The 27,012-nt window shown below is 38.5% G+C and overlaps 2 protein-coding genes across 3 annotated transcripts; one reads left to right on the top strand and one right to left on the bottom strand.

Moving 5' to 3' along the window:
• Positions 1 to 97: 97 nt before the first annotated feature.
• LOC122664266 (putative pentatricopeptide repeat-containing protein At2g02150) lies at positions 98 to 8,268 on the bottom strand. Of its 2 annotated transcripts, none has more exons than XM_043860014.1 (3): positions 5,602 to 8,268; positions 5,034 to 5,237; positions 98 to 580 (listed from the first exon to the last, which is right to left on the bottom strand). In XM_043860014.1, exon 1 carries the CDS (start codon positions 8,146 to 8,148, stop codon positions 5,845 to 5,847), a length of 2,304 nt encoding a protein of 767 aa, XP_043715949.1. In that variant the 5' UTR covers positions 8,149 to 8,268; the 3' UTR covers positions 98 to 580; positions 5,034 to 5,237; positions 5,602 to 5,844. The 2 variants fall into 2 exon arrangements, with proteins under 2 accessions (XP_043715949.1, XP_043715948.1); XM_043860013.1 differs by having other exon boundaries at positions 5,114 to 5,237.
• A 237-nt stretch (positions 8,269 to 8,505) lies between these two features.
• LOC122664267 (protein arginine N-methyltransferase 7) lies at positions 8,506 to 25,687 on the top strand. Its single transcript, XM_043860015.1, has 15 exons — positions 8,506 to 8,891; positions 10,123 to 10,357; positions 10,979 to 11,104; positions 11,443 to 11,607; positions 11,695 to 11,813; positions 11,902 to 12,005; positions 12,196 to 12,467; positions 17,639 to 17,875; positions 18,588 to 18,661; positions 24,091 to 24,184; positions 24,269 to 24,418; positions 24,559 to 24,633; positions 24,936 to 25,032; positions 25,238 to 25,400; positions 25,591 to 25,687. Exons 1-14 carry the CDS (start codon positions 8,557 to 8,559, stop codon positions 25,393 to 25,395), a joined length of 2,241 nt encoding a protein of 746 aa, XP_043715950.1. The 5' UTR covers positions 8,506 to 8,556; the 3' UTR covers positions 25,396 to 25,400; positions 25,591 to 25,687.
• The last annotated feature ends 1,325 nt before the right edge of the window (positions 25,688 to 27,012 follow it).

Here is a 27,012-nt window from a genome sequence, read left to right as displayed (position 1 = left end):
TTGGTGAGTCCAAGCCTTCCTTCCTCTGCATGTGCACTACAAGGGTATTGCAATTCTTCTCATCCATCAGCTTAAAATTTTGGATTTAAGGCAGACATACTTCCAAACATAAATGCTTTATTTTCTGAAAACTGTAATATATATTTATGATTTCCAAGGACATCCAATAGATCACAATGTAAGACACTGGCTTCATTTCTCCAAAATTCTTTATAATTACAGAGTTTTTTGTAAGAGGCTTTCAAGATCACAATATGTTCTGCAATCTTGTTATGGTACTGTTAGGGTCTTTTCCCTTGTGCGATTAATAATCTAAGTTACGACAATCCAAAAATGTCACCATGGTTCTTTAGGACACAAAATCATTGAACCAATATAAAATTCACTCCTTTTTCCATCTATTTCTCACCAGTAAAAAGAGCTTCCACATAACTACTGCCCATTCACAAATGTTAAATTGTATCATTTTGGTGTGTTCCACAATGTCTGCAATCTGCATGCTTGCTATAATAAATGTCTGACCTGATTCCTGTTTCTCAAACTTCTTCCCATGTTCGCTTATTACAAAATCAAAAGACACCTATAAAAAACAACAGAATAAAATCAAATACTTAAAATGGAAACTATCATACCTAGGAAAAAAATAAAAGATATTAAGATAAGTTATATTATCAAAAGAAAGAGAGCTTTCAATATGTCAAATAAGCTATATGTCCTGAATTGGCCTTCCACCAAAGGCTTCCATTGCCAATGCTCCAAGTGAGTTATATTTTATACTGCAGATAAAAAGGGCGTACCCAGTGCATAAGGCTCCCACCACTGTGGGGTCTGAGGAGGGTCATAATGAACGCAGTTTTACCCTCACTTCGCGGAGAGGCTGTTTCCTGACTCAAACCCTGGGGCAACCTTACTGTTGCGCCGAGGTCCGCCCTCTAAAAAGTTACACTGCAGATAAACCAAATTAATTTTTCTCTTGGGGGGGGGGGTCGAATCATTCAATGATAGTATATATATAAGAATTAGTACACAGTAGATCACATTTCAATAGCTTACAAGTTTCAGCACAAGGAGTGTTTTCACACCATGCCCTAATATGGCATAAGTATGAAAAAAACGCAAACTCCAAACTTCAGGAGACAACCAAGGTTTCAGATTTTGCCGAGATTTGTGAAATTTCGCGAAATATTTCGGTTTCGACAAGTGTTGAAACGAAATAGCATGCGATACTCAAGGATGTCCAGGTTTCGGCCGAAATTTAATGCAAAATGTTACATTCCTTTTACAATAAAAGCGAAGTATCGAATGAAATTGATGTCGACAGATTATTGGGCCTCAAATACAGCCGCAAGAATCATCAGGGCCTGGCCTATGATCCACATTAAGTGGACCAGACCCATAGGCCATAGGCCATAGGGCCAACCCATGCAGGTTGGGTGTTTTTGGCTCACTCAAAGCCAAATCTTGGGGGACAGCTGGCTGAAGACTTCTTTGATATCCTTTGTTATTTATTTCCTAAGTTAATTTCAGCTTTTGTTTACTTAGTCAAGACTTTAGTTGCTTAGTGAACAAGCCTCAATATTCCCTTGTAAGAGGCTTCTAGTTCTCTTTCCTTTTTACTTACTTTCTATTTTCTGTTTTTAGAAAGTTTACATTATGGGCGAGCCTTGGCACTACGGTTATGTTGCGCTATTGAAACCTGTTGGTTGTGGGTTTGAAACTAGGAAAGAGGCTTTTCTGCGAAGCAGGGGGTAAGACTGCGTAAATTTGCCCCTCCCAAACCCTGCAGTAGTGGAAGCCTCGGGCGCTGGGACGCTTTTTTTTTTAAAAGAAAGTTTACACTATATGTATTGGGGACCTTAGAGTCTCCTCCCCATGATTTATGAATGAAAATTGAAGCTTGCTTTGCACAATAGACTGTGTAAGACAGTGATGTGAGAGGCCTTGTGGGTGAGATGCCTAGGAGAGAGTGAGAAGCTTGATCCCTTTATCTTTCTACCTTCTTCTTTCTCTCCACTCGATTTCCCTGTGTTAAAGTTACTGTTCTGAGATTTATTGCACACCTGAGATTAGATTGAAGGTCTTGTGTTATTGCTGGAACTACTATTGAATGCTATAAGAGTGTTTGGATGTTTCCCTCCAGTTGCTGATCGTAGAGGGCTGTGTTACTCCTTGCGGTACTGGACTTTTCTCCAGAATTTTCGAGCCTCAAGATCTCCCCATCCATCCATCAGTTGCTGCCCATCTTTTGAAGATCAAACATACATCCCAGCCCTGCTGTTCTATAGTAATTTCAGGATCATCCGCTGGTCCATCAACCCTGTGATAAGTCAGTTACTAATTCTGGTCCATACTTTCTATTTCTGAGGTCTTCAAATATCTAAGCATCTAACCCGTGTTTTGGGCTGAGATTTGGAGGATTTGTTCATCCCTAGTAGACCCCCACTCGATGGGAAGATAAGGCCCATCCAAGTGAGCCTCTGAAGTTTCTTGGTTTCTAGGGTTTTAACCCTATTTTTTGATCAGTGGCCGGCCATATTTGGCTGCTGTTTATTGTTCTCTTTGGCTGGGGTTATTCAATATCTTGCTAGGCATTGTTAGGAGTTACAAAGGTTATTTTAACCTATTGTTCTTACTGTTGGATGGTTATTCATATACTGTTATTGGATCTGAAATCAGTATTGATTCCGTTGTATTTGGGATCCTATTCTGGACTTGACTCACTTGTGACCTAGCTCTACATTAGAAATGGGTCAAAATTTCGACCCATTTCATTTGTTTCGTCAAGTTTCTATAGGGAAGGGGGAGAACATATTTTTTGTGATTTCTTGTCCAAATCACTGCTGTATAAGTTTGAAACAAGTATTTGGGCAGCAGAGGAACGGATTGGAAGCGGCAATTTGCTGCGTTGTTGGAAGATTTCTGCAAGATTTAAAGTTAGAGGTATATCAGTTTTTCCAAAAATCAATTTTTGCAAAAATAGGATAACTGATTGGTGGTTGGCCTTCAATTTTTATAGGTTGCACACCGTAGTGGTAGGTATGGGCCGTTTAGCTCTTCATAGTCATTATACTAAGTATGAGGGTTAGTCACACACTGGGTCATCATTTGTGGACAATATCTTCTCGTTCTCGGCCCCCAACCATACATGTTGATGCTGGTTCCAGCGACACCATCCAATAACAGTGGCTCTTGATTGAGTTCCTCACCGCTTAGAGATCTATATTCTAGGTTAGGGTACCTCTTGTTTGTCGACGATCATTTATAGGGCTGCCGTGGAGGACTTCGAGCGTTTCTTCCGTCATACTATGATATGGCCAGCTTTTGTGATACAATCAGAGGATAACTTGATTCAGCGGCAGCATTCTAGTGCTTTGATCCTGCTCGGAACTCGAAGTGGTACTAGGACTCCAGGACGGGCATAGGGGTGACTTGCTTGTATTTAGACTCCCATATCTTTAACTCTTTGTAATGAACCGAGTATGATGTATGATTTATGAAATGGTTACAATTTTATGTCTATTCATTCTTAATGTATTTTTAAGTTGTTTTAACTGAATTAAATGTGTTCCATTACTAAATTTTGTGTGGAATAGGCCATATTAGAGAATGCATATAGCAGCATACAACATATACTATCAGAAGTCAAACTACAATTTTGGGGGTGATTTTTTAAAATGTAAGGGTTTCACTATGTTTAGAGGACCTAAAATAGAGCTCCTAGAAGTTTCGGAACCTGATTTGGCCATTTGGGCCTCGAAACCCTTCATAAAAAATTCTGCCGAAATTGTACAAATTTCGGTTTCGAGCCAGGTCGAAAGTCGAAACCAGGCTCAAAACTGAAATCTTGAACCTTGGAGACAACAGACCTGACAGTCACAATGAGATAACCAGAGAAACATTGAGTTTCATTTCCTTTTGTTTGTTTTTCTTTCAATAAACCAGAGCAATACCAAGTTTATTTCATAATAGTTGAACGTAAAGAAGAAAAAAGTTGGACCCATTCCGAATATTTATGAAGATGAAGTTGACGACTCCAACATCTGATGAATTTTAAGTATAAGCAGCTCGAATCAGGAAAAGATGAAAGTCAGAGGAAGGCAGTCTGCCACTTGATGCTGTGGAAGGCATTAGTTCAACATGAACCTCTCCACTTTCTCCACTCTGAATTTTCTCCCAGGTCGTGTTTGAATGAGAATCAATAAGAGGCTTGTACAATTTTAAACCCCACTATCAGCAGACACAGAAGAAAGGATAACTGAATATTAGGATGAAGAATAACCAGAGAAAACACTTCCTACGGGCTTACACCACAGAGATCAATCAGGATACCATTAAGCAATATATAGCTAGGCAGATGTTGACACAAGCCTGGTTTTCATTAATGTATATGGTGCAGATTTCTGAAAAAGGATGGTTTGAATATTCATACTCTAGGCTTTTAGATCTGTACACCATTCACTGTTTGTGGAACAGATAGGATAAAAGGATCAACAGGTCTATCATGAAAAGAATATAGCTCCTTACCAATAAGAACAACATCATTCAAGTATGCAACTAATTCATCTTTTGCACCAAAAGAGGTGGCGAATTGAAATTGCTTGCTACTTTTTAGATCTCAATGGCCTCCATAAAGTACATATCCAGCTCATAACCACAATTAGCAGCAACTCTACTTTCTGATTCTTTCAAACAATTCTGGTTTGATAAATTTCAGATTTTGAAGCTTTGTTCCCAAGTTAGATCACCTTGATTGTGTGAAAAATCTGAAAATAATAAGGTTTTAAAGCCGTAAATACCAAATAGGTTATATAATCTTCATGGGAGCCTATAACTAGTTTTTGCACCTGGCATTAGGTGCATAAGGAACTATTGGTCAAAGCTGATGGTGCAGCACCTCTTGTAAAGGAATAAATTTAAGGCAGACGAGCAATTTGCATTAACATCTTTAACATATGCTACAATTAGATCATATGTTCTCTGCTCATTGACAGTGACAAGAATCACGTACACAATATCTTCTATGCAACAAGTACCTCATTCATTTAAGCCAATATTATTCCATATCTATTTTGAATGGCTATAACCATATGAACCAGATAGAGAAATCAATCACCTTTGCTGCATGTAAGGAAAGCTTCTGCAAATTCACAAAGCACAAATCAGAGGCCTTTCGTTTTACTCCCGCATGAAGAAGAATATTGAATGCACATATGTCAGCCACTATGGAACCCATCAATCTGCCACAAATTTCAAGATTGTCAGCCCATGAAAATACAATTAGCGAGCAAATACACATTCACATCCTTAATTCAAAGGATGTTAACGATTTACAGGGTAGAATAAGCAAGAAATGGTTAGCAATCTTGGGAAAGAGAAGCTATTTCATTAACATGATATAATTATTTCTAAACAATCAGAGCATGACGGAAACACTGTTGCAGTGGCAGCTATTTCAATTTTTACATTCACAAATGACAAAATCAATGCCTTTGACTCTCCTTGTTCTAACGAGTAAGGAGATAAAGGTCAGCTGCTACAAGGGAATCAATATAATTCTTTTAATCAAAGAAAAGTTTGCAAATGCTTAGGGCCATGGCCAACCTGTGTGGCAGATGCTTGAATGGAGTCTGGCATTTTCAGTTCCAATGAGAAGGGAATCGAGGGATAGGTTGGAGCCGCAAACCAGCATTGAATATCATTCTTTCCACTAGTGATTGCCAATAACACAGACATGTTGTCCTCTATGCTCATTGCTTGGGTACTTCTGGAAAGTGAAATGTTACTGTGCTCTTGGCACACTGAATTCATTAATAACAACAAAGCGGTGATGGACACGCATAGACCCTAGGTTTGTTCATTTGGTACAGAAGAATCACCATCTTTCTTGATTAGACCCCTTCTTGCCATCTCATTTTGCAATTCAGTTGCTTCATCTATTTTCCCCATCTCCTGATACTTCCTTATCAGACAACTATAAACAACTTCATCAGGAACAACACCTTTCCCAATCATCTCATCAAGCTCACACATAGCTTTTTCAAGTTCACCACATCGTGCTAGCCCCAAGATCAACGACGTGTAAGAATGCAAATCAAGTTCAATACCATAATCAACCATTCTGTTCTTCAAATCAAATGCCTCATCAAGCCTCCCAAGCTTCAAGTTCCCATCCATCAGAGATGTGTAAGCAATTTTATCTAGGGTCAAACCCTTCTCCAACATTTCCTCAAACAACTTATTGGCTTCTTCAAAGCAATTATTTTTACAAAGACCATCAATTAGGGCTGTATAAGCCAAAATATTTGGTTGCAAACCTATCTCTACCATCCTACCAAAATGATAGGTTGCTTCCTGAACTGATCCAGCTTTGCACAATCCATCTATTAATGCACAGTAAGTTACAACAGTGGGAACAAAACCAGAATCTTGCATTTCATGTAGCAAATTGAAAGCCTCTATTGTATTTCCAGCCTTGAAATAAGCATCCATGACCGTCGTGTATATGACATGGTTTGCCTTTACGCCACTTTCCCTCATTTCTCCAATTAAAATCTTAGCTTCTTCAGCCTTGCCTTGGTTGCAAAGGCCCCATATAACAGTCCCATAGAGTAGTAAGTCCGGTTCAATGGATTGTCTCCTCATTTCTTTTAACAAATCCAAGGCCTTCTCCACCTTTTTATTTTTGAAGTAACCATCAACAAGGGCAGTGTAGAATAGCTGGTTAGGAACCACCCCATCTTTTACCATTGCCTTGAAAACTTCTTCTGCTTCTTCTACCTTCCCCTGTTTGCAGAGCCCATCTACTAAAGAAGTATAGGTAACAATGTTAATTTTGTTTCCTGCATGCAACATCTCTTTAAGCAATTCCAAGGCTTCGGCTAGATTTCCTGCTTTACAGTTTGCATCAATCAGAGAAGTATAGGTGAACTCATTGGGAGTAAGGCCAACCAACCTCATGTCGACGAAAAACTTGATCGCCTCTTGCATCATTCCTTCTTTGCAAAAGGCATCAATAAATGTACTAAAAGTTACAACATTGGGTTTAAGCCCATTTATTTTCATCTCATGGAGATAAACAAATGCTTGAGGCATCCTTCCATCTTTACAGAAGCAATTGATCAAAGCATTGTATGTAATCACATCAGGATCACAACCTACTTCCTTCATTTCCTCGAACAAATTCACAGCTTCCTCCAATAGTCCGACCTTTCCATGTCCATCAATGAGAGAATTGTATGTGACATTGTCTGGTGTCAAACCCAACTCTTTCATCTGAGTGAATAAGCCTCTTGCTGATTTCAAATCCCCATCCTTGCACATCAAATCTATCATTATATTGTAAGTAAAAACCGATGGGACTATTTTAGCTGTAAGCATTTCGCTAAAGAACTTCCTTGACAAGTCTCCCTGTCCCGACTTAGAGAGCCTGTGCAGGAGATTATTACAAGAACGCGACTTTGGGAATAATTTGGAACCTTTCATCCTTGAAAAACACATTCTGGCTTCTTCGAGCAACCCCAATTCCGTCAAGACACCAAACAGAGCATCAAAGACTCCATAACCTGAATTGCAGACACTCTTAGTCGACCACAAAATGTCAAAAACATCTGACCCAGGTGGAACTTGCCTCGAACAAATCAGAGCTTTGATAACTTCTTGGGCATTAAAGTACATTTTGGCCCTAAACAATATGTGTACAAGAATACAATACGATTCACTTGTATGGCAATAACCCGTTTGTTTTCCAGCCCAATTGAAGAACTTCAGCGCTAGTCGAGCGTCTTCCTTTAGCTCTACCAATAACCTGGAAACTTTAATTGGCGCTAAGACTGAACCAAACAACCTCAAGACCTTAACATCGTCCCACTGTTCTTCCCGAAAGATCTTACGAATCGATTCTCTGTCCAAATCTTCGCCGAAGTTGTCAGGTTTGGCGTCGGTTGTAAAAGGGAATCGAATCACATACAGGAAATTAGTGAACCAGTTAAACACAGTGGACGGTAAAGGGGAAACTCTTATGAGACCATGAGATGGAAACCTGTTAAAGACACTAAGCGATCGATTAGTGCAGGAAATCGATAAGAAGTGGCTTACTCTTCGAGAATTCCTCCGTCTAATGCCGTGGATATTGCGCAGGAGAAGTAACATCTTTCAGGAACCCACTCCTATTAGTGCCATTGCCGGAGCTCAGATTGCCGAGAGACTTACAGTGAAGAGTCATTCCATTTTGTGAGGTTTAGAGTTCTGGTTTGCCAGCAACTAGGGTTTATGGCGTTTGTGCAGATTACTAATTCTCTTTCTCGTCTACAAATCACTTGGTCAACAACGTAGATCGGATGATGGTGGCCGCCCGATTTTTTGACTTTTGACTAAAATTCATTCAATTGGGACCCACAGTATCATCGTTTTAGTTAACAAATGCCACGTGTTTTTATAGACCCCAATCTTTGTCTATCATCTTTCTCTTACTTTGCTGCACCTGCGTCAGTGTCTCTCCTCATATGTCCATTACAGTGGAAACTCATATTCTCACATTCTAGCCATGTCTCAACGTTCATGGCTTCTATAATCTTCAGAAAATTGATATTTAACCCTACCTGTCACCACTTAGCTCCGCTCAACCCTTCTTCCATTGGTCGCAGCAAGTATAAGGTTGTCCGGAGCATGAACTCGGAATCATCTCAGCGCATTTTCCAGCTTAAATTCGACCCTTTAACTGGAAACTCGGAATGGGTTGTGGTCGAAGAAGGCGAAGATACTGAAAATTCACCTAAGGCCCTTTTGTCGTCAACGTCGTATCTTGATATGCTTAATGACTCCCGAAGAAATAGAGCTTTCCGTAAAGCCATCGAGAAAACTGTAACTAGGGCTTGCCATGTTCTTGATATCGGGTACCTTACTTTTTTTGGACATAGTTTTAAGTTCTACATTCAGCCCTGTAGTCCGAATGAGAAGTACTATTTTTGCTTGTACTGTTGTTTGATGAGACAAGTTTGAGTATTCTGGTTTCATTCAGCAAGTGCAAAGTAACTGTATTGGATTTTTATGTTAAAGCCAATGAAATGAACTGAGACGTTGCTCATTATTAAATTTTATGTAATGCACTATCAATCATGTAAATTAATTATGTTTCTTTCCTAGTTTAGTCAAATTAGTCTTCATAATGAGTAGATAATGACCCATGATTCTACCAACCATCAGTTTTCTCTTCTGTTGTTGGTGAGAATTATTCGATTGTCCTGCGGATTCTCATTGTTTATGTTCATATGTTTGAATGAGCACAATGGTTTTTTTTTTCTTTGTTGAAAGGTTGAAGATCGATGTTTCAGTTGTGGTGTTATTGGTCCAATGTGTCCCTGGGCATGCGATTCTGCAGTAGTTTAGAGTTCTTTAACTTAAAATGTTGTTTTTGAGGCTATTTCGGTGAGGGGACCAAAATAAAATGTCAGATATATTTGTCATTTCGTGTGGAATTTATGATCTAAATTTTTGTTGACTTTATATATAGATATGTATGTATGTGTTTATGATATGTCTGTGGTATCTACCTCAAAAACTGCAGCTCATTAGTTGGAATTTTGGGTTAATTAACATTTCGGCAACCAAAATATTCCGATAACTTCAGTTTCCTGAAATGATTTGAAACACCCCCAAAACGATGTCGGTCAGGTTTCCAGAAACTGATATTTCATGAAACCAATGAAAAAATTAACTTTATCTGGATTTTATGTTAGAAGAGTTGATAATGCATCCATTGGGTACATTCCTGATACTCACATCCATGCTGAAGTTCCTTATTTTAACAGTCTCCGACCCATTCTGATACCCATAATTTGTTGAGCTTGTTACTTTGTCTCCTAGATTGCATTTTGTGTAGTTACAATGACAATGGATGCCACATAATCTAGTTATGTTAAAAATGAAAGGCAATAGTTAACCTTTAAATCAAGAAACCAAACAAAATAGACATCAGATATTGTCAAGGTCCTTTTATGTTATTTTCCTTTACGTTCTTGAATAACCTTGGTTTTATCAGGTTTTATACGTCAGTAATCCCTCCAATAGCAGTTCGGACCTCCCCCTTCCAATGCCTCTGCTTACTGTTGTAAAGTTCTTTTGTAGTGCTGGAACTGGCTTGTTATCAATGATGGCTGCACGAGCAATGGACTCCATTGATTCACAGCAATGTACTGGTTCCAAGGGGATGGTGACAGCATGTGAGTCTTACCTTCCCATGGTTAAATTGATGCGGAAAGTCTTACGAGTAAATGACATGGACAAGAAGATCCATATCATCCATAAGCGCTCAGATGAACTCAATGCTGACACTGATCTTACATCACGTGCAGATACATTAGTAAGGGGCATGACTTTTATATTTCCCATTACATATTTAAGCTTCATTGTCATGGTTTTAAGTATAACTTTGCTGGTTTCTTCTAACTTTTGAAAATGATGCTTTTCACGTAGAGGAATTGATAAGAGGCCACCTAATGGGGGGGAGGGGTTCTAGTCTGTTAACAGAATAACTCTAACAGGAGATCAGAAAACAGGATCGCAGGTTTAGAAATCTTAGGACAAAACAGAGAAAACTCAGCTGTTAGGGTTAAACAGATCAGAAAGGGTTCATTCATATGGATCCAGGGATGTCCTTCAATCTGCATTTGTATGCTGCTAAATGCCATTGATCCTAACATGGGGCCAAAATGATCTGCAAGATGTTTTCCCTTATATAAGTTGGGTTGCGACCAATGACCTCGTGGTTGCAGTGTGTGATATTAACCAATTAAGCAATAGATTTAGGCTCGACGATTTGAAAATCCTAAAAAGGTATAGGATTTGGCCGGCATTTCCACGTGGTTTGGTTCCTTTTAATGAATACTTCCTTTATTTGTAAGTATTTGACCGTCAGCTGTATGGTAGTATGTTTTGATTCCTTGTCTTCAAGCTCATCGAGTCCTTTCGATTCCAAATGCAGGTTAGTGAAATACTAGACTCTGAGCTATTGGGTGAAGGACTAATACCTACTCTTCAACATGCACATGATAAGGTATTGGTGGGTAATCCACATACTGTTCCATACCGAGCAACTACTTATGGCCAGGTGCTGAATCATAACTGATTTTTTGCATTTCTATTCATTTTCTTGAAATTTAATTGGGAATAGTGGATTATATGGAAATACATTATTATAGAGCATATTTGAAAAGTTTCATATTTCAATGGATCATATAGAGCATCAGTTGGTGACTTTCTCTAACAATAATTCATGATATTGTCTAAGGAGTTGGTTCATTGACTTGAATCAGTTAATTGCATCCTGCTCTTTTATGTGGGGTGAGTCTGTATGTGTTTGTGTACTTATGATGCTGTATTTGTGCATTTCAGTAGAAACACTTCCATTTCAAGTTTTTTTGGTGTGTATTTTGTTCTGTGTCTCAGTTGGTTGAATGCACATTCTTATGGAAGCTGCATGATTTACACCATAATGAAGCCAAAGCATTGGATACTGTGCATCTTGCCCCTGCTGGGTTAGAGACAATCATATGTGCCAAATTAAAACAATATGCAATGCATTGTGATGCAATATCAGAAGAGTTAAGATTGGTATGGACGTCAATTGACTCTTAAGAAGCTATAATATCCCAAGGGAATACAAGCGGTCTGTTCTTACTAAGTTTTGTTGTCATCTAGTTATCAGAACCATTCAAAGTTTTCGAATTTGACTTTTGGAAACGACCTGAAAGTCATGGACAAACTGAGATACACATACAGGCAACTTGTGATGGTAAAGTTCATGCTATAGTTTCATGGTAAAGTTTTTTATGCTGTAATGATCATTTTGTGTTTCAACTCTGTCTAGAATGATTTTGCACCAAGTATTTTTTATTTCATTTTCAGGTGGGTACTTCAACTTGATTATGAAGGGACAGTCTTCTATTCCACTGCCCCAAAATGGATAAGTTCCCCTTCTGGTAATGTGGAGAAACAAACAGAATCATATTGTGAGTGAAGCATTTTTTGTTGGCAACTGTAGGTGCCAAACTTTTTAGGTTTCTCCTTCTGCCTAAGGTGGTGTTTCTCAAGCTAAAATATTCCAGTAATGCTATGCGCCTGGACTAAATAAGATTTTTATTCAAAATTCTACATAGCATTCATGATCTTTAGAAAGTGTATATGGATTTTTGCTTATAGGTGCGGCAGATTGGTGTGACCATTGGAAACAATGCGTTTGGTTCATTCCGGGGTTGGGAATGTCTGTATCCAAGGATCACCAGGTTCATCTTCAAGCTGTTCATGATGACACTAGCATCTCATATAATCTCAAGTATGATGATCCAAGAGTAGTGCTTGAGCCTAATGACTTGCATATCAAAGGTTGTCAGCTTACACTGTCACCAGAAAGAATTGGAATATATGGAGACATAGAGTGGAGATCTTCCATGTTAATGGCTGTTAGAAATGCTGTAAGTTTTCCCCCCCTCATAATCTATGTACATTACACAAGCATATAAGGTTTAGTACTGATGCGGAATCCAGGTCACAAAATATCCTATTGGATTGGCTATTGGCCTACCCAATCACTAAATAGTAACTCAAGAATTGAGTGGCAGAACTTTAATTATCCCAAGTCAAAGGGGAAGTGGCATGGTCGTAATTAACCAAACAAGGGAGGGTCACTTGATAAGACTAAAGGCAAGGACACAAGAGGAATTTATTATGTAGCGTTAGACTTGGAAGTGATTAAAAAAGAAGGGTAGGGAGTAATAAATGAGAGATGAGGGGTATTTTGGATACTGAGGATAAAAAAGAAGGAAAAGAAGGAATCATTTGAAGGGGAAGTCTATCGTCTTCAACCTCTGGATTTTGAACCAGGGCAGAAACCAGAACCTTCGAAGGAGAAGAACTTCAATAGCTTTCGGTTGGGCCTGAAATTTCAGGCGTAGGTTCGCCCAGACATGGTATTGGATTCCCATAGTTAGAGAGGAAGGGAAAGAGTGAAGAGTTGTCTTCAACTCTGCGCCAACAGTACCAGCGCTGAACTCGACTTTGGAATTCACAACTCCGGCAAGGATTTGGGCCTAAGATGTTACAGGTAAGGTTGCCTAGATGAATCAACTCAAACCCTAGCGCTTGGGATGGAAAGATGAAGGATCAAGATGGATATGTGTCTCTCTTGTGAAACCAGACCATGTTGGGACTGAACAGGACAGAACAACAAGATAGAAGAAAGGAGAAGAAGAAGAAGAGGGAGGGAATTCTTGCATGGGAAGGTTAGAGAGGGAGATCGCAGGGAAGAAAAAAGGGGGGGGGGGGGGGAGAGGGAAGAAGAGTTTGCACACTCACGGGCACTCAACAACTCACTATTCAATTCATTCTCAATCTGAATTCCAATAGCATGGTACGTGTATATAAATATAAGAAACCCAACATGAAAAGAAACCTAAATCTAGTTTGGAAACTCAAAACAATTAGGAAACTAAATCCTAGTAGATATAGACATATAGTTGGAAGTAAGCAAGGATCAAGGTAAGAGAGAAGAAAAGAGAAGAGAAAGGTAGAGAGGGAGATCGCAGGGAAGAAAAAGGGGGGGGGGAGGGAAGAAGAGTTTGCACACTCACGGGCACTCAACAACTCACTATTCAACTCATTCTCAATCTGAATTCCAATAGCATGGTACATGTATATAAATATAAGAAACCCAACATGAAAAGAAACCTAAACCTAGTTTGGAAACTCAAAACAATTAGGAAACTAAATCCTAGTAGATATAGTTGGAAGTAAGCGAGGATCGAGGTAAGAGAGAAGAAAAGAGAAGAGAAAGGTAAGAGGAAGCAAGAAGACGATGAGAGGGAAGAAGAGAAGAGGTGTCCTTCCCCTATATTGATTTACTAACTTAAAATATTAGAAATTACATACATCTCCCTAAGGAGGTAAAAGGTAAAAAAACATAAAATCACAATACAAGGTAACTAGCAAGATAATAACCCATACCCAAAGTACTCATGTTACATAAACTAACAATATCTTCTACTCAACCTACCGAAATAAAAGATTACGTGTTCATCTGAAAATATAAATAAATAAAATCCTATATCCTGCTAGACCAAAGACCAACTTGGACCTGGTTCATCTCCATCTGGATTCCTAAACGGGTTCGGCCTGGTCCAAGGAACTGCTTCTGCATTAATTCTCTCACCGTTGAGAAAAACTCACCCACGAGTTTTGTAGAGCTGTAGAAATAAAACACACGAACGGGGACTAGCTGCTCCTTATCTGCAACCTGAACAAAATTCAAGATATGAAGCTTTGATGTTGCATCTGTGTCTTGAAATATGTGGGGAATAACAAACTCAATAAGAACATCTGTTGTTGCAGCTGCCTCACCCACAATAACCTTCTTGTCTCCCTTGACCGTAATTTGTTGTCCCACATGGCCACATCCGAGCAGTCTTCCTCATGTGTTGACTGTTGACCCGTTAGGCTCATCTTGTGGCTGCACTGTCATTATCACTTTCTTTGACTCTGCGAATATTTCGAACCAATCCTTGAAGAACGAATGTCTGGCGCATGCGAGAAGACTGTAGGGTGTACAAATTTCTGTCGCAATCAACGACGCCTCTTTGTTCTTCCAACCACTCTCAACCCAAGTGCAATAATGCATCGAGGGGAATCAAACACTTCACAATAAGCACCATCGAAATGTTGGAAATCGAGAATTCAACAAAGACATCATCCTCAGACTCAATGATGATCTGGTTGGTCTTTGATAATATCTCCACCATAGATTGCAAGACGAAATTGTCACTTTTCCCTTCATCAATAAACAAAATAGCCAGCTTCCGTTGGACAAGCGAACTCTAAGCTTGAACACAAAGGAATCTGTTAAGTATAGTCTCGGTTTATGTTTATGTTAGTGAGGGGTGTTTTGGGTAATAGGATGTGTGGCTTAAGTATGTCGGTGGTCTAGTTGTATTCTGGTGTATTTTTAGTATAAATATATCCTCCCTTCCAACGGTTTGTGCATACTGTTCACTACACAAACCATGGGCATACTATTCACTACACAAACCTTGGGTAGGTTTCCTCTTCTTTCTTCTCTCTATCGATCTCTCTTCTTCTCTATTGCTACTGCTGATCTTTAATGCATTGATATTGTCACATGGTATCAGAGCATTAAAGATCCAGTGGTTATTACAGTTCTTCTATTTTGAGAGTCTTTGGTATTCTCTTTTGTTCAACAACCAGTGTTGTGTATATTATTTTCTGAAATCCTAATTGATAATACAGTGAAGAACTAGGGTTTCCTACAGCTGTGAAGTATTAACTACATCACCTACTGATGGCCTGCTACAACTGAAATCTCCGATACTCTGTTTTCTGAAGGTTTTTGGTAGTTTTTCATGGTGCAATTAATTCCAATATGGCCGACAGATCAGTCCCATATTCTGGGGTTTTAAAGTTCAATCTACAAGGGTTCTTCGACATCAATATAGCCTTGATCCAAGCTACTGTTGCAGATTAATTTATACTCCCTAAACTGACTGGCGGTACTCTGTTTTTGGGCACTTTTCTGGCAGTATTGAACTACCCTATTCTGGAGTGTTCATCACATCTTCCTGCTCTTCTAGGGTTTTATTACCCTCCATAGTAAGGGCCTTCAATCTCAACTTTGTGTCCTTCTGATCCTTGATTCTTCCTGGTATTTCAAATCACCCAAATATGTGTTTTCAGGATAGGTTGCTCTCACCCTAGTTTGTTTCTGTCTTGTTTATTGCTGCTGACTTGCTCCAAAGGCTACAGCTTGTTTACTTTTGAGGCTATATATATTGCGGTTCTGTCCTATGTTCTCCAAAGTCTTGGGCACTCTCTGTTATTTACTTGGTATTGAGGTTGTTTGCAGTAAGAAAGGACTTAGTTTGTCTGAACGGAAGTATTGCCTTGATCTTCTGAGTGAGACAAGGATGTTAGTTGTAAGCCTATAGATACCCTTATGGACCCTTATGTTAAACTTGGAGCGTCTGATGACAAGGAGTTTGAAGATAAGCATCAGTATCAAACACTAGTCGGTAAACTTATGTATCTTACTGTTACTCGACCTAATATATCCTTTGCTGTTGGTGTGATTAATTAGTTTATGCAGACATCTAAGTACGTTCATTGGGAAGCAACCTGTCGTATATTGAGACAACTTAAGGGTGCTCCAGGGAAGGGACTTAGTTATCATCGTCATTGTCTGACTAGTATTGTTGGTTATTCTGATGTTGATTGTGCTAGAGGCTAGAGCACATGGTAATCGTGGTCAACTATAGGCTATTGTACCTTCTTTGGAGGAAATCTTGTTCCGAGGAGAAGTAAGAAACAGACTACAGTTGCTCATTCCAGTGCTGAGCAAAATATTGGGCTATGTCTCACACCGCTGCTGAGTTGATGTAGCTTCGGTCCTTTGTTCAGGAGCTTAGTTATTATACCAACAATCCGATAGAGATGTTTTGTGATAACCAAGCGGCCATTTACATTGCTAATAATCCTGTTTTTCATGAGAGGACGAAGCATATTGAAGTAGATTTTCATTTTGTTCGAGACACAGTGATGAAGAAGTTGATCTCCGCTCTGTTTGTTAACTTTTATAGTCAACTTGGAGATTTTTTTACTAAAGCCTTATTTCGGAATGGTTTTCTACAAGGCTGTTATAAGCTGGGAATGGGTGATGTCTATGCTCCAGCTTGAGGGGGAGTGTTAAGTGTAGTCTCGGTTTATGTTTATGTTAGTGAAGGGTGTTTTGGGTTATATGGTGTGTGACTTAAGTATGTCGATGGTGTAGTTGTCTGCTGGTATTTTTAAGTATAAATATATCCCCACTCCCCACGGTTTATGCATACTGTTCACAACACAAAGTCACAAACTGTGGCAGTTTTCCTCTTCTTCCTTCTCTCCATCAATCTCTCTTTTTCTTCTCTATTGCTACTGCTGATCTTTAATGCATTGATATAGTCACTCAATCCATTGCCATACTTGCTTTGATACCAATGCAATTTACATTGCTAATAATCCTGTTTTTCATGGATACCAATATTTGGCTGATTTCTTTCCAGATATTATAACCACTCACCAAAAGCCACCCAAGTGTACTGCCCTTTTATCCTGAGTCCAATTATGACTCAGAATCCATAATCAGAAGCTTATAACAACCATAAGAAACTCAGCAATTAGAGCAACACCTATAGGACTCTGACAAATCAACTGAAAGAGAGAACGTCATACAAACAAGCTTCAGGATGTGCCTTTGGCATCCTTTATTACCCTTTCATTTATAGACTCTCTCGATCCAATTCCCTACTAACACTTGAACTTCTCTGTTAACTACTCTCTGAGACATCCAAGAGCTAGTGTTCTAGCTTGCATTATGATGTAAAAATAAAAATAAGACCACTCATACTTGAATAAAAAATACTGTCAATTGAGTTGACTTGCCTATGGGAGACTTTGTTGCACGATAGATGTATGTCTCTGCTTCTTATCAGATGTACAGTCATTCTTCGGGGGTTTGATGGATGTTGATTATTTATACGGTTTTCTATGGTTTCTTTGCTGTGCTATGACACATGGTTTGTTGATAATATGTTTTCCCTTGCAGGTGCAGAAGAAGATTCCTTCTTTATGTGTTGTTGCAGATGATAGTGTGTTCTTGACAATCCTTACTGCATATCTTTCACCAACTTCAGATGTAATTTCAATGTTTCCGGGTCTACGGGAGAAGGGTGCCCATTATTTGCATGCTGTTGCTGATGCAAATGGCTTCTCCATGGATCGTTTGAAAATTATTGGGAAGAGAGAAACATGCTTGACTTTGGAGGATACTAATCAGGAAAAGGTGAGATACTAATGACATACTTTTAGATTTTTAATTGAAAGAAACTATATAATTTAGGTTCTAGATCACTTTGAGGTTATATCTTTGAACAAAGTCATTTCTTTTAATTTTTACTTATTATGAGATCTTCTCCATAATTTAGAAGTATTTCATTCGTGTTGGTTTGGGTTCTACAACAAACAAACCCATTTCGGATGCATTCACAATTATGTTATGGTTATCTATAAGACTACAACAACCCCATCAGGCCCTCACCAACCAAAACAAAGAGAAAATGATATAGTTCCTATAACAACCCCACCCGGGGAAAAAAACTAAAAAGATAAGGGGCTTTGATGGAAGAAGCAACCTCTAAAATTTCTTCGTACTTCAAATAGAATACACTAAATGTTGGATGGATAAATTTCTGACACAACTTTAGCAAAAGCTTCCAAAGAGAGAATAAGTGCCCATACAGAGTTGCACAAGTGATAAAAATCTGCTTTATTCACCCAAAAGCTATCAAATTATTGTTAATCTGTTCATTCTCCACATCACCAAAGCTTCTTGAAAAATTTGGAATCTATTACTGGAACTACATTTTGTACCAGAATAAGTGAGTCAACTTATACCTCTCAGGAATTCCCTGAATGCATGAGTTGCTTGTTCTCTGTGGTGAACCATTTTCTAAATGTAGTGAACTGTACTAAATGACTTCATCTTTTGTTGGTAGGTTGACCTGTTAGTTGGAGAACCATTCTATCATGGAAATGAAGCGATGCTTCCATGGCAAAACCTGCGGTTCTGGTAATAATATATTTGCTATTCTTTTTATGGTTTGTGTTTTTTTATTGGTCTTTGTAGGGAAAAAAAATAGGAGAAATTACATTAATGGGGAGTGGGGAACCTTTTCTTTGTTAAGTCAAAGAAGAGTTTTATTGAGAAGAGAAAGCTGAGAAAGGGAATGAGCATGGGTACAAAGACCAGCAAAAATTATACATCATAGCCATCCAACCCTAGACAAAAGGACAATGTACAAGTATTCCTAGTCCCTATGCAAAAAAGATTATTTAGGTTGCTATGGGCCCTCCAATGTGATAAAACTTAAAATAATGAATATAATGGCAGTTTTTGTAAATTCAAAAAACAGTTTAGGATCCTTTTGGAAGAAGGTAAATAGTAACTGGGACCAAGGTCCCTAATTTCAGTTTTGACCAGGGTCAAACCAAAATGTATCAATGAAATGTGCAAATTTGGGTCAAAATTTGATCCATTTTGTTGATCAACTCCAAATGGCCATTTTGGTGGCTCAATGATGGAATTTTGCACCAAAATTTCTTGTAGTGTCTATTTAAGATGCTTTCACACGTTTAAATCATTTGGAAAAAACCCCCAAAGTGGAATTTTGGCTTTAGACCATAGTTTGGTAGTTTACGACTTAGCCTACTGTATCCTTTCCCCTATACAGCCTGTGCTACACATTTTTTTCCTTTAACATATAACATTAAATGAAAACAATTGAAATATGCAATTAATAATGAAGAACCATAAAATTAAAAAGCATTACATGATCAACAAATTGTGAAACCATTTGACGTTACAAATCCACAATACATCATCAAAAAGTGTCATCGTAGACACTTAAATACTTAAGAAGTACAAATGTATAACACATTGTAATTTTACAACCATACAAACAATACCACACACTATTACGGGGAGCCTCATAATCACTATGCTGCCTCTGGGACCAGTGGAACTAAGCCTCAGATTTTATGACAAATGCCGGCCATGTTATACTATACCTGAAGAAATGATTCTTGAAGTCCACCATAGCAGTCCTATAGGTGGCATCATTAACATATGCAAGTAATCCAACCTAAGATATAGATCACCAGACCATGAAGGTGCATATGCGGACCCAACAACAACAACAACGAGTCAACGACAACACCAACACCAACAACAACAATAACAACTCAACCTTATCCCAACTAAATGGGATCGGCTACATGGAACCATGCAACGACAAAAGATTGATAAAAGTAAAAAGAAAAGAATATAACAGCAATAATGACACAACTCAGCATAAATCTAACTAAATGGGATCAGCTACATGGATCCTTGCTCTCCAATCAGCTCTATTCGAGATCTTACTTTAGACAAGACCTACACTAAGCATGTCTTTCCTCACCACTTCTCCTAGGGTCATTTAGGCGTGCCCCTATGATGTAGATCCAAGCATCCGCAAGATGAATCAGCTCTAAGATTAGGGCCTAGTGTTTGGAGCCTTGGTTTCCTTTCATTTAGTTTATTTCAGCTTTAGTTATTCCCCATATTAATTTTTTTTTCCAGTTTAATTGTAAACTTAAATTGAACTGGTTCAGACCATGATTCAATTTAAGTGAAATAATCCTATTGGTGGTTAGGTTTTTATTTCCTATTGGTAGATAGGGAATCTTTTAAATTTTAGCTTTTAATTATAGTGTCCCACCTCTTCCACGATTTTATAAGGGGAATGATTTAGATTTGTAGTAGGATTTGGGCCTATGGCCATATTATATATTAATAAAATCGTGGGAGGCTCCCCCACAATTCAGACTTTAAAAAAATCGTTTTCCGTTGCTGCCATTGCTGTTGCTGAATTGCTCCTTTGAGAGTGCTGCCTTGTGAGTAATATCAAGGTGAAAGGGATTGGTGGATCTCCAATCGGCTCCTTGCGTCTGGTAGACCGGCAGGATCCTCTTTTAATCTCCTTACATCTTGTAGATTGGGAGACATTATCTTCTTCAAGCTGCTGCCTTTGCAGATTCAGTTTTCAAGTAAGTAATTTACAATATTCTGCAACTACCCTTCTTCTTCTAATCTTCCAACCTAAGCCTATCTATCTCCAATCGATCCCCTAAACCCTAGTTCCATCTTCACCCTGTCCAGCTCAATTCCCTCCATCAATTTCATCCAAACTTCATCCACAACAACCTTACCGCATTCCCCCCACTCGATTGTAACTTCTGCCCCATTCTAACATCAAACCCTAAAATTCCCTCAACCTTCATTAAACCCAAAACCCTAGAATTTGTAGTACTTTTAAGGATCAACTCAGCCCTAAACCCTGAACGAGTACTCTTCCCTATCATTGGAACACTCGATCTGAACCCCTTCCCTGAATTCCCATCCTAAACCCTAGAACTCACCTCACTTACCTTCCCCAAAACCCAAAACCCAAAACCCTAATTTTCTAAATTTCAAATCCTCACTCAAACCTTACCAAACCTACACCATTAGACTCCTAAAAAACTGCCTGGCTTTACTAAATAAGATCCAACCCCATTACCCTATGCCTAACCCTAATTCTGACCTAATTTCCCAATTCTGCCCTAATCGGCCAGCAGATTGTGAGATCCTGATTTACCTGGCTTCTAGTAGATCCTTGTTTATCTAGGACTACATTACCTTAGCTCTTTTGATGCCTTCAATCTGAATCAAGTCACTTCTCCGAATTATAGCATCCGAAGGCCTCCGTTGAACATGACCATGCCACCTTAGACGATACTCTCGAAGCTTATCTTGAATCGGGGCAACTCCCAAATCAGCTCTAATATAATCATTCCTTATCCTATCTTTCCTAGTTTTGCCACACATGCATCTCAACATCCGCATCTCCGCAACACTTAGCTTATCTATTTGGCGCTTCTTAACTGCCCAACATTCTGCACCATACATCATAGTCGGTCGTATGACAGTCCTATAAAATTTTCCTTTAAGCTTTAAAGGAATATTTCGATTACACATCATTCCAAACGCATCTCGCCACTTCATCCATCCTATTTTAATCCTTTGGGCAACATCATCCTCTATATCACCTTCTTTATGTACGATAGAACCCAAATATCTAAAATAGTCACTTTGTAGGAGTGAGATATCCTTCTCAACAATATTCACTACTCATTAACCGGTCTAGTGAGGTTAAAGTTACACACCATATACTTTGTCTTTGTTCTGCTTATCTTAAGACCTTTTGATTCTAGAGTAGATCTCCATAACTCTAACTTGGCATTAATTTCTGCCTTTGTCTCATCCACTAGAACAATATCATCAACAAAAGGCATACACCAGGGAACTTCATCTTGTATGTCTCTGGTTTAATCATCCATGTTAAGCACTAACAAATAAGGGTGTAAGACTGACCCTTGGTGTAACCCAAATTGTAATTGGGAGATCACTACCTTCACCCCCCACAGTTCTTATGCTAGTCACTGCACCATCATACATATATTTAATAATGTCCACATATCTACATGACACCCTTTTCTTCTCCAATATTTGCCAGATTAACTCTCTAGGAACTCTGTCATAGGTTTTTTCTAAGTTAATAAAGATCATATGTGGTGATCCTTCCTGCCTTCTTTGTATCTTTCTATGAGTTTCCTAAGTAGGAAAATAGCTTCCATCGTGGATCTTCCTGGCATAAAACCAAATTGATCTCTGAGATAGTAGTTTCTTTTCTCAGGTGGGTTTCAATAACCCTCTCCCATAACTTCATCGTATGACTCATCGTGGATCTTCCTGGGCATATGTGGACCCACTGTAACTGGTAATTGCTTGGGGGACTGGGTTGATATGGTTGGGGGCTGGGTATGAGAAGAAGCTCTCCACAAAAGATGGCCCACGATGTGACTGACCCTCATATTTAGTAGTGAATGTTGAAGAAGAGCTATACTGGCCATAATCCCATACCCACCATATTCACCATTAACTTGCGTTGTACGAGTTCCCAATATATATTTATCCTATTTTTACAAGAGTTAGTTTAAAGAAAAAAGGATTGACCATAAAATTCGAATGTTGCACAAATCTTGATTCAAATCCAACAAAGGAGCAATGTACATGCATTGCACTATTCCACAATGCCTTGATATAGTCAAAGATTGAAGCCATTTGTCCTTAAATCCTGAATTCTATGAGTTCCTAGAGCTTTCGATTGAAACCCCTCCGTATTGAGGTCGAAATTTCGATCGAAATATTGTCTCTTTTATATAAATTGATTGTGTCATTTTTCTGAAACAACTGAAACATTTTGGTCATTTCTGTATTTCGACTGAAGGTCGTAATAATGTAAACCTGTTGAGTAGATTGTTGCTTCATTTCGACTGAGGTAGGACATTCTACTTGTTGCTCTTCCACCGTCAAAACTTCAATGACTGCCATGGTAGCATTCCTTGGGAGTTGAGGGCATAGGTGACCAAAGTTGGCTTCAAACTTTTGCTCAACGATCGTGCGGGGTATTAAACACTTCAATCCTCTATAAACATAATCATGAGCCTTTGGGTTGTTGGCCAGGTCAGATAAACGCCCTTCATTGCTGGTAATGGTTGGCTCTAATGCCAAATAATGTAGAAATGAGGCACTGTTAACCTATCCTACAGTCAAGATGAATAGACTGTCCAACAGGAACTTTCAACGGTAGCAACAGGCCTTCGAATGCTTCACCGGAATAGGTTGAATTACAGAAAATAATATAGAACAGAAGAATAAGCAACAAATAGGGAAGAAAGAAAGAAGGGATAGGGATGGGTTTCTCATCCACGGCCTCTCACCGTATTTTGATCTCTCACCAATGCCCTCTCACCACACTCTCTCCCAGAGCAACAGTCTCTGACAGCAACATGGTTGTAAAACAACTCTTTTTTTTTTTTTCTTTCTTTTCAGTAAATCGTGGGGAGGACCCAATAAGTCTGTTATATATATAGTGTAAGTTTCTGAAACCAAAAGGGAAAGAAACAAAATAGAAAGTCTCTTACAAAGCAATATTGAGACTTGTACAAAAAGCTAACTAAAATCTTAGCTATTAACCAAAATAGGAAGTAAATAAAATAGCAACCTAACATAATAGAACTCTGCCCTTTTGTGTAAAAAAAAGAATAACACCAAAATAGTAACTATGAAAATAGAAACTAGAGACAAGGAAACTAAAGAAATAGAAAGTAAACAAAATAGCAACTAATCCCCAAATCTCTACCAAAAAGGACCCACACCACTGTTCACATGAACAGGAACTTCTTTATCTGCATCAAAATTTTGTAGTTGAACATGTCTAGCGATTATAACCATGTATTCTCTTTTGATGACTGATAAAAAATTATGTCAGTCATTATGTATTGCTTTTCTGAGTTATCATGTTCTTCAGATGAAATAGTTTACATCTGTCATCCTTTATCATTTTGAACTGTATGAAGGAAGGAAAGGACCATGATTGATTCAGTCTTATCGAAGGATGCACGGATCATTCCATGTAAAGGAATTTTAAGGGGTTGTGCCATGTCACTTCCTGTGAGTTGGTTTCTCTTTATACTTGGTTGATGCATATGTATTTTTAACAGGTGTATGAACTTAGATCGAAAACGTCTCGTGCAGGATTTATGGAGAAGTCGTCGCTGCCTGGAAACTATTGAAGGATTTGACCATTCAGTAGTAAATACTACTTTAGGGGCTTGTGGTGATTTACCTACATCACTAGAATGTCCTTGCCTCCCTTACTTTATTTGGCAGTGTGGGGAAACTAAAGTAATTAATCAACAAACAAGACCTTTATCTGCTTTTGTTTCTCAATAGTTTTTGAGGGACAAAGCTTAATGGTTTCTAGAGTATCTAGATGATAGCTTAAATGATGGATAATAATGCAATTGGTGTCAACATATTTTCAGGCACTCAGTGAGGTATTTACAGTTATGGAGTTTGATTTCACAAAACCGCTGAGTCCATGTTCTGGGAAAACCAAGGTAATGTCTTATATTTTTAATGGATAGTTTGCATATCAGGGTTGAACTGTGCTTACAGTCGTTCCAGTAGTGTTTTATGCTAGATCATTCTGACTGCATACCCGAATTGGGAATTATGTGGTGTCATGGTGCCACTGCGAAAAACATGATGCAGGATCCAAATCATTTATCTCTTCTGCTTGTGCATTAGTCGAGTCTTTGTCATGGGGAAACATTGAAAACCATTACACTCAACTGCATATTTCTTTTTGGAAATCTGGAGTTGGGGCTCTAGTGCTTATTCCATTTGATGTATGTTACAGGTTGGATTTATCAAATCTGGTACATGTCATGGATTCGCCCTTTGGATTGATTGGCTGTTGGATGCAGACAACTCCATTGTATTGTCAACAGGACCAGGTATGCTTTAGTTGAACTGAATACATGGATTTACTATTGATCACCTTTTCACCTCATCCTTTTTTTCCTCTAATCAGCTGCATTGCTTGATCATGTTAACTTTAGCGACTTAAGTAGATTGGTGACAGAGCATTTTACAGCCTTTCAACCAGCATTTGAATTTTCTTTTCTTTTAAGTGTTTGAAGAATGATTTTTTCCTTTCAGAACGCAGATATTGGAAACAAGGAGTAAAACTTCTGAGTAAGCCCGTGGAAGTTGGTATCAATGGATCATGCAATATTGACAAATTTTCTTCCACTGAGATTGAGGTTTCCTTCAACTCAGTAAATGGAGAACTTGCTATAAAACATGATTTCTTATGACTGGGAGTCATGGTTTGAAGACTCGGGAATCGGATTGGTGAATCGGTCGTATTCGTATCGGAATTGGTTGTGACCGATCCTATTGATTCCGGCTGATTCCTGCCGATTCTGCTCCATTTCGTGATTAGGCCAATTCAAATCGGAATCGGCACTGACCAATTTGATCCCAATTCTGCTTTTTTAAAACCATGCTGGGAGTACAATATCTGCACAGGTTTTTGGGGTGTCCAAGATGATTTCTTCTTCCCCTATTCTTCCTTCTTTTAGCGTAGATTTTGAATCTCAGTGGCTGTGCATACAAGTTATTAAGGTCAGTAATGTTGAATTTTACTTATCTACATTCTTTTCTTTACCTTCAGGTTTATTTTAGACTGAGGGATTGTTAAATGGTTGAGAAACTTTTATGTTGGAAATTCAGTAAGTTGGCTCTCTCCACACAAGCCACTGTTGATTAATGCAGTTGGTCCTTGTGATATATGCCCTAAATTTGAAATTTCATTAGAAAAAGGGTACACTTAAAAAAAAATAAAATGGAGATAAGGGCACTGCTAAGTACTAAATTGCTAATAGATGATCATGACTGTAGAAGTCAAGAATTTCTAGAAATTTGAGTTGGCACAGGTTTATTAGGATTTCTCAATTATTGTGTTCTTTGTCAGAAAGTTGAAATAACTTGGTCAGAACAGTGAGTAATACAATCACGGGAACCTTATATACTGAGTGATATGGATAAACATAAAAAAATACAAATGTCTAACTCAGTTAGTACTGTATTATCGATTAAAATAAAAGATAGACAATAAGGAAAAAAAAAATAATTTAAATAACAAAAAAGGGAAAGTTTTCATACACGGCTGTGCAAGCCGTGTATGTGAGAGGGTCTCTCATAAAGAGTTGGAAAAATCAGAAATCCCCACCCATTAATTAATGCCTTGAAACTCCCACTCTCTCTCTCATACATGGTTTATACGACCGTGTATGAAAACTTTCCCCTAACGAAAAATCACAATCCAAAGATTGAACACAGTCAGTGGAATCCTTAGAATATCTTTCTCATTAGGTCTTGCCCTGCGAGGATTATATATGAATGATTTTTGACGTTACATTTCAGGAGTGACGCCCTTGCAGTAGCATCACCAAACGTCACTATTTGATACTATGCAGTGGGCTGGTGACAACTAAAATTTCTGGAACCTATCAGCCAACACTTTGCTTTGTTTTTTTTTTTTGTTTTGGCAATTGCTATCCATTTTTTTTTTTAAAGTTTTTCTAAGAACTACACGCCATGAAGACACGTGGGGATGACAACTGTACAGTGGGGCCAGTGCCAACTCAAGAATTGGGATCGCATGAACTTGCCATTTTCTATTTTTAATACTTTCTGTTGATTTTCTTTTAGAAGTAGGAAATTGCTGCACGGCGTGTGCTATTACACAATTAGAGAGAGAGAGAGAGAGAGAGAGAGAGAGAGAGAGAGAGAGAGAACTACGATACTATTTTCAAAAAATAATAATAAATAAAGGACTGGGAGAGCTGGCACAATCTGTATATAGCCCTATCCCTCCTTCCTTGTTCTATATCCCTCCAAAATACATCTCGCACAACCTCTCAAGCTCA

Source organism: Telopea speciosissima, chromosome 6 (assembly GCF_018873765.1).
Source record: "Telopea speciosissima isolate NSW1024214 ecotype Mountain lineage chromosome 6, Tspe_v1, whole genome shotgun sequence".
Lineage (NCBI taxonomy): Eukaryota > Viridiplantae > Streptophyta > Magnoliopsida > Proteales > Proteaceae > Telopea > Telopea speciosissima.
This window is presented reverse-complemented; position numbering and strand designations above follow the sequence as displayed.